The sequence below is a fragment of the Camelina sativa genome, chromosome 3 (assembly GCF_000633955.1).
Source record: "Camelina sativa cultivar DH55 chromosome 3, Cs, whole genome shotgun sequence".
Classification (NCBI taxonomy): Eukaryota; Viridiplantae; Streptophyta; class Magnoliopsida; order Brassicales; family Brassicaceae; genus Camelina; species Camelina sativa.
The window spans coordinates 641,564-653,019 of NC_025687.1; the positions used below are offsets into that span (position 1 = coordinate 641,564).

General features: G+C 36.6%; 1 protein-coding gene and 2 long non-coding RNA genes across 7 annotated transcripts in view; all 3 read left to right on the plus strand.

Annotated features, from left to right (window-relative positions):
* LOC104759725 (probable glycerol-3-phosphate acyltransferase 2) lies at positions 20-2,788 on the plus strand. Its single transcript, XM_010482621.2, has 2 exons — positions 20-789; positions 1,772-2,788. The coding sequence occupies exons 1-2, from the start codon at positions 91-93 to the stop codon at positions 2,660-2,662; spliced, it is 1,590 nt and encodes a 529-aa protein (XP_010480923.1). The 5' UTR covers positions 20-90; the 3' UTR covers positions 2,663-2,788.
* Positions 5,203-10,157, plus strand: LOC104759730. 4 transcript variants are annotated; one of them, XR_002037186.1, is made up of 22 exons: positions 5,203-5,295; positions 5,387-5,456; positions 6,007-6,298; positions 6,407-6,489; positions 6,576-6,698; positions 6,833-6,907; positions 6,998-7,060; positions 7,238-7,297; positions 7,376-7,487; positions 7,581-7,698; positions 7,781-7,814; positions 7,954-8,074; positions 8,507-8,578; positions 8,654-8,697; positions 8,804-8,858; positions 8,974-9,059; positions 9,161-9,260; positions 9,383-9,501; positions 9,579-9,636; positions 9,726-9,769; positions 9,892-9,946; positions 10,040-10,157. It is a non-coding gene; the product is annotated as an uncharacterized LOC104759730 (long non-coding RNA). The 4 variants fall into 4 exon arrangements; XR_002037187.1 differs by having other exon boundaries at positions 8,990-9,059; XR_002037188.1 differs by having other exon boundaries at positions 5,209-5,295; positions 5,359-5,456.
* LOC109131589 overlaps positions 10,266-11,456 on the plus strand; it is a 5,798-nt gene continuing 4,607 nt past the window's right edge. For both annotated transcript variants that reach the window (XR_002037185.1, XR_002037184.1), the window contains exons 1-4: positions 10,266-10,393; positions 10,635-10,676; positions 10,826-10,882; positions 11,141-11,272. This is a non-coding gene — a long non-coding RNA (uncharacterized LOC109131589). The remainder of the gene's footprint in view (positions 10,394-10,634; positions 10,677-10,825; positions 10,883-11,140; positions 11,273-11,456) is intronic.

Here is an 11,456-nt window from a genome sequence, read left to right on the forward strand (position 1 = left end):
CGTTTCCCTCAACATGCAGAGTCTAGAAACCAGCAACATCTATATAATATAGTAATCAGAGAAAAAGAGAGGTCAAAAGAATCAAAAACCATGTCCGGTAATAATAAGATCTCGACTCTTCGAGGTCTTGTCATCTTCTTGTACCGGTTTTTCATTCTCCGTCGTTGGTGTCATCGTAACCCTAAACAAAAATACCAAAAATGCCCTTCTCACGGCCTCCACCAAGCTCACGACTTATCACCTCACACCTTGGTCTTTAACGTCGAAGGAGCTCTACTCAAATCAAACTCCTTGTTCCCTTACTTCATGGTCGTAGCTTTTGAAGCAGGAGGAGTGATAAGGTCGCTTTTCCTCTTCATTCTTTATCCATTTATATGCTTGATGAGCTACGAGATGGGTTTGAAGACGATGGTGATGTTGAGCTTCTTCGGAGTTAAAAAGGAAAGCTTACGAGCCGGAAAATCAGTTTTGCCCAAGTATTTTCTAGAAGATGTTGGATTCGAGATGTTCGAGGTTCTAAAAAGAGGGGGAAAGAGAATTGGTGTGAGTGATTTGCCACAAGTTATGATTGATGGGTTCTTAAAAGATAACTTGGAGATTGAAGTTGTAGTCGGGAGAGAGATGAAAATGGCCGGTGGTTACTACTTAGGCATCATGGAAGCTAAACAGAAACGTGAGCTTGCTTTTGATAAATTGGTTCAAGAAGAGAGAGTAAGCAGTGGTCATGTTATTGGCATCACTTCCTTTCACTCGTCAAGTCACAGATCTTTATTCTCTCAATTTTGCCAGGTAAATTATTTTTGAGACATATAAATAAATAAATAATCTAAACGGAGGGAGTATATTTTTGAGACATATAAATAAATAAATAATCTAAAGTGCTCTAGTTTGTTTTTTTTCCTTTTATGTGAATATTTTTGGTTATTGAGGTTTCGGACCCAACAATTGTGATGGTCTTAACCGTCTTATAAAAAGATTAAAAGACGTCACTATATTTTCCTGGACGACAAATAGAGACAAACCCTTATGTTACTTTTCTGTTTACAGAAAAAACTACAGAAAAATTCTGGCACATGGAATCTCGATAGTAAATTAAATAGTTTGAAGTTTTTTTTAGTCTACGTTTTATATACTCGATATTAAATTTAGATATATGTCCCCAATATATAATTTCTTTGGTTTTAAATGTGGCTCTTTATTTGAANGCGGAGAGGTGGGCCTAATAATTTTACGGGGCATAATCAATGCTAGGCGGGGATTTTTAAAACAGGGATTTTATCTAAATTGTAAGTGAGTTGCTTTAATTAGTTTTGTATTAATTATATGATTAGTTAATTTATGAGCAACCCTACGAGGGGACTGGAGTAATGGTGCTCTTAGTCGTCACATATTTATATTTGCTAATTTGCGAGAGACGCTCTCATATTATCTAGTACTAGTAGAATAGATCGAACCAAACAAAATATCANAGTTATACTCTGTGATGCAGTTAATTCCAAAACCATTGACTATGAATTGTTGTAATCTAGTACAATATATCACAAATCAAACTATTATAGCAAGTAAATGCTTATTTGAAATTTTGGAAATGAAATATTAAGTTCTGATGCAATTAATAGCAAAAACCATGCATCGACTATGACTTGTATATATAGTTGTATATAATCCATACCATGAATTATTTACTAAGTAGTTTTTTTATATAATTAGGATAGGTCCACTTCAACTGATATATGTTGATCTTCTCTAATCCTTTTTTTTTCATAAGCAGGAGATTTACTTTGTCAGAAATTCAGATAAGAAAAGCTGGGAAAGTTTACCACGAGATCAATACCCTAAACCACTGATCTTCCACGATGGTCGCTTAGCCATCAAGCCAACACCATTAAACACACTCATATTATTCATGTGGGCCCCATACGCCGCCGTATTAGCCGCTGCAAGAATCGTCGTCGGCCTAAACCTGCCTTACTCTGTAGCCAATCCTTTTCTGGCCTTTGGCGGTATCCACCTTACTCTCACCGTCAGCAACCACAACGGCCTAGTTTCTTCCGGCCGAAACAAAGGTTGTCTCTTTGTGTGTAACCATAGAACGTTACTAGACCCACTTTACATTTCATACGCTCTAAGAAAGAAAAACATCAAGGCCGTTACTTATAGCCTAAGTAGATTATCTGAGCTTCTAGCTCCGATCAAGACTGTTAGATTGACTCGTGACCGAGTCACGGATGGTCAAGCCATGGAGAGATTGTTGAGCCAAGGAGATCTCGTGGTTTGTCCGGAAGGGACTACGTGTAGAGAGCCTTACTTGCTTCGGTTTAGTCCACTTTTCTCCGAGGTTAGTGACGTCATCGTACCGGTTGCTATTGACTCGCATGTGAGTTTCTTTTATGGCACGACGGCTAGTGGTCTTAAGGCCTTTGATCCCATTTTCTTCCTTCTGAATCCTTTCCCTTCCTACACCGTTCAATTGCTTGACCCTATCTCTGGTGGCCACTCGTCCACGTGTCGAGAACCTGATAATGGAAAATCTAAGTTCGAGGTGGCTAATCACGTGCAGCATACGATAGGGAATGCGTTGGGGTTCGAGTGCACCAACCTCACGAGAAGAGATAAGTACTTGATCTTGGCCGGTAATAATGGACTTGTCAACAAAAAATAATCTGGGTAGTTTTGTTCATTCTTAATTAGGATCTTTTTGTGTGACCGATATGCTTAATTTACTTTCTTTTAAGTTTTTTTCGATACTGTAACTATTTTTTTATATATATATATGTAATTATCTTTTTGTGTGACCAATAGATATGTACATGCATCATTGATGATATCTACAACGGGTCTGGCCGTACATTCATAGTCAAAACTCTAAAATAAATTACATGCATTCTTACAACTATATACTTGATCAAAAGCATATATCTTGGTGTTACTGTATTTATAAGCATTTTCAAAATGCATTTACCTTTTGTAGGGTACATATCAGTATTTAACTATTTTTATACAAAATACTATATATGGTAAACGTCGTCTAAAAGAGAACAGTTAAAGACAACAATTATATAAATTATATCCTATATATTAATAGAGAAGCTGATATTTATCTGATCGAGAAGCACACTCTTAAAAAAGCTGATATGTCGTAGTCACAAAGCTTGAAACACATTTAATTATTTAGCTTTATTTAAATTTATTATTTACAACTATATGTCATTGTGTTTTTGGGAAAAAAAACAAATATGCTATTCTTAAAAACTTTACCACATAACTTTATTAATATTAATTAAATTTAAGCTTTAACCTTTAAATATATTTTATATATTAGAAAAATAATTTATTGAAATGCATCTGTAACCCACTCGGATCTCACAAATTTAAGCGAGACAGATGCAAAGTTATATTGCTGCTCAATATATTTAAACCCGTTGCGGGATGGTTTAGCGGACGAGTTTGACCGAGTTAACAATTTTATTTAAATTATCTGGTTCATGTAGTTTTTGTTTGTTACGATATTTATCTGATTTGGTAGTTCAAAATTTTTATAAAAATCTAACAATCACTAATTTGGTTTACATTCTATCCAAATATGTTATCATGTCAATCTAAAATTTACGGTGACACGATTACTATTTGAAATTTTCATAACTTGATGAATTCAAACCAATTTAAATTTAAATGTTATATTAAATAAATATATTTACAAATGTAATAACTTAAATAAAAATTTCATTATGTGCAATAGCACATGTTATTACCTAGTTAGAAGGTATTATCATATATTAATGTTATTTATCTGTAGTTTTCTTATTGTAAAGCCTCAATTTTCATTATTAGTGATATTTACGAAAAAAAAATGTTATAAAATAATCAAATAGTATGAGTTACTATGACAACGATCTTAGGATAAACCGAGGACGTAACGTAGCATAGGATAACAACGACTTATAGACGAAATGATTATTTAATTAGTTGTAAGTTATAACTAGTACTATTCCTTATTTTTCGTGATTAGATAATTGTGAAAAGATTATTAGAAAAGGGAGTTTAGAGTTACGATAATTTCGAGATATAAAGAGTGGGGCTCATGCCGATGATTGTGGGGTTGAGAGTTTTGTTTGTCAACAACCCTGAGCATTTTCCCACCAAACTCTGTTTAATGCTTCTTCGATTAATTGATTAGTTAATTTCATTAAGCGGCGAATTAAAAAAATTTATCTTTACTGGAGGAAGAAATATTTTAAACACTCTGAATAATAATTAAAATAATGGTGACTACAAAAACAAATTATCATATATGGATTTATATATAGATTATAACTCAGATTTTGGTTTGACAAATTGTGAGTAGTAGTTGAAATGTAGGGGTTTTAGTGATTTAAAACTTGGGGTTTTCAAAAAAATCCGAGTTTGTTCATTAGTCCCACATAATGAAAAAGAGGAAAACAAAATCGGGTTGTATTTAATTTGGGATTTTGAGCTTTACTCTATGGCCTATAATCAAACTTGATCCAAAAATATCATGACCTTATAGTTTTTATTTTAAAAATTCACCGAGATGCTGAATTGAAAAACCTCAAAAGCCTTTTCTGTTCGTCGTGAGTTATCATAACTACAACTCAGGATTGGAGTGGACCAACGATTATTTTTATTATATATGTGGATATGTGGTGATGGACCAGACTGAATTGAAAAACCTAAACGACTTCTTGCCAATTAAACCGCTATTTAGAGATCAGTGATCAACTATAAGAATCAATCTCTTGACACTGTTTGGTATCCTCTTAATCCTAAGAAGAAAGTTTCCAAAAACGATTGTGGTGATACGTCTGTGATTATGAAATTTTCTGTGACTTGTGTTCTTCTTCTTCATCATTCCTTTTTGGCTCTGCCTCTGTTCATTTCTTGTGACATTTATACTTTGACTTTATCACACACCAAAAAATGTTTTCTTAATACGGAATACGGAGTTACGGACGGTGCAAGTGTTAGCTGAATTGACCTTAACACCCTCCACTCTCTCCGGCGCTCAGATGTTGTTGGTCAATGGTCGGGCTTTCTCTGATTAGTGAATGATGACGAAGATGATCGGTGTGGCCTGTTTAATTCTAGGAATTGGGCTTTTGGTGTTAGTTGGCCCACCTCATTATTTATTTATTTAGGGTCCATTGGCATTAGTTTATAAGACGTCGTCGTTTTCTGGAGCCTCTCGTCTCCTTCCCCTTTTGTCTGGGAAATCAAAACGGAACAGAGGAGAGACTGAGATCAATCAGAGCTGCTTTGGTGGTATTTGATAAAGAGGTAACTCCTTCGTCTAATTCTATAATATATAGTTTTGTATCTTTGATGCCTTCTGTGAAACAGTCGACCTTGGCTTTGAGACTGCTTGTAGACAGTGGAGGAGTAGCTAGCGGCTGATTCTAAACCGAAGGAACAAAAACCAAACCGAAGAAATCAATCAGGTTAATAACATATCATTTAACCCCTTTAAATTATAAATCCTATGTATAGAGCCCCTATTCTTTTTTGAATTGTGAAATCGACACCCTCAATTTGATTTGGGCCTCATGGGGCAAAATAATGTAAGTGTAGGTTCTTTAAATCATGGGCTTATATTTTTCGAGCCTTTTACATCTGTTTTGTTAGATGATCAAAGAAAGGAATAGGAAAATAGGAAAATAAAAATAAAAACAAAGGAAATAGGAATAGAAAAAAGGAAATAGCTAAACCGACAACAATAGTTTTCATACATACCTCATCTATAAAATAGTCACTCTCTTTACATCTCTTATAACATCGCATGATCTTTCCTTATTTCGTCTCTCCGAGAGCGTTACGGTGGTGGTGTTCTTATCACATCACATTCTTCTTCTAAAACTCAGGTCTCTGGTTTTTATTTTTCTGAACCGATCACTTGCTTTTTGTTTTTTTCTTTCTAGGGTTTGGTTTATGAATCGCTACGGTTTTGTATATGATGATGAATTGAATCTTGTTCTTCTTCGATTGTTTCAGGTTGGTTGTGGAATAGCAACACGACGGCGGAAGAGACCCAACCCAGAGCCGGATTTGTTACACAACACCGGGACGTGTCTCTCTCTCGTTTGGATTTTCACTTGCTTTTTTGTTTCTTTCTTTCTAGGGTTTGGTTGCTTCGGTTTACTTGTTTTTCTTTTTTTTTTTGGTTATGTGGTTTCAGGTTTTGGGATGATGGCTTTTATCGATCAATGATGGCTTTGATGGAAACGCTTCATCTCCTCTGTTCTAACGTCTTCAGCGGTTTCGCTTATTCTTCTTTTAAAACTCAGTCTGTGTTTTCTTCTGAACCGATCATTGGGTTTTCACTTGTTTGTTTCTTTTCTAGGGTTTGGTTTCTAAACTCATGCTAAATTAACTTGTTGTTATGCTGTTTCAGGTTTTGGATGCTTCTCTCTGATAGATGAGAGTGACGGCTTTGATGGACACGCTTCTTCTTCTGATCTGCTAACGTCTTCTAGGGTTTTTTTCTTCCTCTTAACACCACGTCTTTTTACTTGTTTTCTTGTTTTGTTTTGTTCCTTATGTTTCTGTCTTCGTTTTTGCAGGTCTTTTGGAAGCAAACCATGATCCAATCATGACGTATTGCTAATCCATGCTATTGTCTTCAAGCCTTCTCACAGGTTCCTTGCTCTAAACTCATCTCTATCTGATGTGGTTTAATCATTCAGGTATTGCGTTCCTCTTTCTCTTTCCCCTTTTTTCTCTGTATCATCCATCGTGCACATATTTCTAGCGTTTGATGATCCTTGTTTGACCTTATTATGTTCAAGTCAAAATACATATCTCTGTTTCTTTGATGCAGACCATCGAGACACCGAGATTAATGCATTGGAGGGTTTGAAGATAAGAAAAAACATTGTTGAAGTGAATGGTTTGCGTATGATTTCTCCTGTGTCTTATTGTGTTTTTTTTTAGATTCTCTTGATGTATTCACATTCAGATGATCATTCGATGACTTTGCTTTTAGGTGGTATGCTTAAGTTTGAGCTCCTCTGATGCACATGGCTGGACATGTGATTTAATTATTCAGGTTTGCGTTCCTCTTTCCCTTTAGTAATCTGATGCTTTCCCCTTTAGTAACCTGATGCACAACGCCATGTCTCTTCCCCCTCTTTTTTCTCTAGATCTTTCATGCTGCACATAGTTCTAGTGTTTGATCTTGTTATTATGTTCATGTAATTTTTGCCTCTTGGATCTGTTATTTTAGATTGTGGAGGATGCTTTGCTCTGTGGGTGGATCGTTGTCTTCTCTGCGCTACATCTTCAGGTAGTCTTCTTCCTCTTAATCGATTTTTTTTTTCTTTCTATATAAGTGACATTACATATCTCTGTTTCTTTGATGCAGACCATCGAGATTAATGTGTGTGAGGGTTTGACGAGAAGAAAAAAACATTGTGAAAGTGAATGGTTTGCGTATGAAGCTAGAACCGTACAAGGAGATTGCGTCTGAAGCTCAGGTTACAGTTTCAAACACTTGTCTTACCAGTTTATGTTTCTCTATGTTCTGTGATTGTGGATATACATCAGATTTTTGTGTCTTTTTTCTTCAGGATGCAAGCAAGGGTTTGAAGAGAAGAAAGAAACATTGTGAAAGTGGGTGCTTTGCGTATGAAGCTAGAACCATACAAGGAGATTGTGTCTGCTGCTTTGTTTGACATTATAGCTCAGGTTACAGTTTCAAACACTTGTCTTACCAGTTTAGTTCTGTAATTGTGGATTTACTTGAGATTTTTGTGTCTTTTTTCTTCAGGAAGCAAGCAAGGTTATTGGTGGTGGGATGAGAGGTATGACTGGATTGATATGAGAAACCTCATTGATAGTTATAGTTACGTGGTTAGATCCTACATATTGAATATACCAAGTCCTCATTCCTCCCGTTCTAAGTGTGTTGACTTGATACAACTATATTTTTCATTATTTCAGGGGCTTGTCTCGTGTTTGATGCTAATAGATTGGCTATCTGATCTATGTAACCAGGGACAACAATCTTGCTCAGCAACTCAGATGCAGAGCTCTACCGATCTGGTATGCAGCACTTCTCAAGGTTAGTCAAGAACATATCATATTTCAGGGCCTACTTATTTTAGTCATTACATCACTTATCGATTGGTGACGGTTTTAATTGCACATATTCACTTGGTGCTGATTTGGGTGAAATGTGTTCCTTGTACAGCCTACAGGTAGCTTACTTCTCTTCATGTAGCTGCTTTTTTTGCAGGTTTTCGAGGACACGTTTGGAAGACTCGATTTACGAAAACACATCACAGCCTCCGTATCTTTTCCGGCACTGCCTTAGCTCAGGTTCTTTCTTACTTTGTACTTCTTCAGATTTTAATTGCAAGAATTAGTAGTTTGAAACGATTAGGATGAATATGATNTCTTATCTGCGTCACATATTCAATTGGTTTTTCTTTTGTTGCCTTAATAGCTCAATAAATAAATGCTCACTGACGTGCTTTCTGCTTGTGCTATGTAGGTGACTTTCTCCATTGCGATTTATTTTGAGCTCGTTTCGTTGTCGTCAAAGTTAACGCCATACGTATCTCAGGTTATTTATCTGTTCCTTGTGTTGTTTTGTTATTCAAGACTAAACATTTTTTCTGATGGTGTGATCTATGCTCAGCTGCAAGATAGTGCAACGTGTTCCTTGAACAGAACAGCCTACAGGTAACTTACTTCTCTTCACGTAGCTGCTTTGAGTTTTTCAATTGTTTGCTCCATTTATTTTCTCGTTAATAATGGCTAACAGACATTTCATGTCACTCTTTTACAGATTTACAAGAACGCCTCACAGCCTCCGTATCTTTTCCGGCACTGCCTTAGCTCAGGTTCTTTCTTACTTGTACTTCTTCAGATTTTAAGTGCGCGAATTAGTAGTTTGAAACGATTAGGATGAATATGATAGAATCTTGTTTCTTCTTCTTCTCCTTCGATTGTTTCAAGGTTGGTTGTGGTTTAGGAACGCGGCGGCGGCGGGGGATCCCTACAAGTTCGACGGCGGAAGAGACTCAAAGCAGAGCCCCGGTTTGGTAATTATTTCCCATACGTGTCTCTCTCGTTTAGTTCGATAACCAATAACCCGGTTTTTATCCGGTTATCTTATATTATTTTGTTTTTCTCGTGTCAACAGATCAAGAAGACATATGGGCTTCGGACAACAACAAATGGGCTTTTTTTTTATATACCAAATAACAACCATCAGCAGAAGAGCAACCAAGAGACCCACCAAGGTACGTATTTTCTCTTTCTCTCTTTTTACTTCCAATAACCGATACGTGTCTCTCTTTTTAATTCGATAACCAACCCGGGTTTCTCCGGTCATCTTTTAATCTTTCTTTTTTTAACACAACAGTTGTTGGGTCTTCCCTTCTTTGTCTTCGCCGCGCCGGAGAAGCTAATCGGACGGAATCAGAGAGAGAGAGAGAGAGAGAGAGAGAGATGAAGCAAATCAAACACGAGAGAGCCAATTTGGTACTCTCTCTCTCTCTCTTCTTCTTCTTCTTCTTCTTCTTGTTTGAAATTCTCACTTTTTTCTCTTTCTCTTACAGAAACGACGTGTGTAACTAAGGAGATTGTTGTGTCTGCCTCTGACATTATAGAACGCAGGTATGTATGTTCCAATTTCAAACACTTGGTCCGTTTGAAATCATTTTTAGAATTCAAACGGACTAAGTGATTTTTCTGTGCTGATTCAGGTGGGTGAGGCTTGAAAAGCTAGTTTCTCGGGTGATTGACATTGGTATGATTCCTGCTCGTTACTTTAAATTTTAACTCTTAACTCTGTTGGCATATATATTCTGTTGTTGCTTGCCCTAATCATTTACATTTTTACTTGGATGTTGTAATGTTTTTTTTTTACAGGAGCTACTAACAAGCCACAGGAGTTGGATGATGCAGTGCTTAATTTAGGAGTTTGGTAAGAACATTATTTGTCCCCAGGACTTTCATATCCACCAATTGCTAAGGAAAGTATCTGATTTATATGCATTTGATCACTACATCTTTTTAGGGGCTTGTCTCGTATTTGATGCTAATCCATTGGGTGATCAATCTTCGCTCAGCAATCCGGTTAGATGCCTTCAGATGCAGAGCTCTATCGACCTGTACCTCTTTCTATAACTTCCAATAACCGGCACGTGTTTCTCTCTTCTTAATTTGATAACCAATAACCCGGTTTTCTCCGGTCATCTTCTATTCTTTCTTTAACAACACAAGTCAGTCAACAACAGTTGTTTGTTAGGTCTTGGCCCCGCCGGAGAAGCAAATCGGACGGAATCAGAGAGATGGTGCCGGATTCAAAACCCTAAAATCTCTCTCCGGCGCTCGTAATTCTCGAACATGGTGCCGCCCTTCTTCTATTCGGGTTCGATTTCCTCTCTCTCTCTCTCTCTCTCTCTCTCTCTCTCTCTCTTTTTGCCTTTCATCACTCCTGGTGGTGTAACCCTACTAGAGGTTTTATGTTTCTCTCTAGGTACGTTATATGGAGAATTAGGGTTTCCTGGAGCCTTAATGATGGAGAGAATGATATTTACTTTTTTTTGTTATTATATTGTACCCGCTGCTTGGGATCTTTTGCTCATTTTGTATTTATGGTGGCAATGCAGGACCTGAAGTCGCATCTGCAAGAGTTAATTCCGGAACAGCAGGTTAGCGTTTTAACCCTTTATTTTAGATGAATTGATGAACATGTCTATTTTGGTATTTGAAATCTTGCTTGGATTTTTGTTTCTTTTTGTTTCCGCTTGGTCTCTCCTGTTGGATGCTAATAGATTGGTGATCTGATTTATGTAACCAGGGGGAACAATCTTTGCTCATCAATTCAGTTAGATGGCCTCAGAGCTCTACCGACCTGGTAATTATCTTCTTCTTTGTTTTGTGTTTTTTCGTGTGTGATCATATAATTTTTTAGCTTTTATTTGCGTCATGCCAAACACTTGTGCAGGTGAGTTATCTTATTCAGTTTCCACTATTCACTAATCAGTTTGATTTTTTTTCTGATTATGAGACTTTTTATGGCGTCTTGAAACTATTTTTACAATTCAAACAGACTAAGTGATTTTGATACTTTTGACTGGTCACACTAAGATTTTTTCTTTATCTGATTTTTAAGGCTATTGCAAAGTTTGTCGTTGAACAAGGAAGAATCAGAATTCTAGCTGGTTTGGCGAAGTCAATGAACTGACTTGTGGCTGACGAAGCTGCTGGTGGACTACGGAATCTCTCTGTCGGAGAAGAGCATAAGGTATGTCCTCTACTTATCTATAAGATTACGTTGAAAGTATGACACGTCTGAGAAAATAGGATCTTAAATGTTCCACCAACAACTATACAACACCTATATATACAAGGCTTGCGAACTCCCTTGATTGATGGATTTTTTTAATTTCATGTGTTGTTTGTCTCACTGACTGCAGGGAGATCATCAT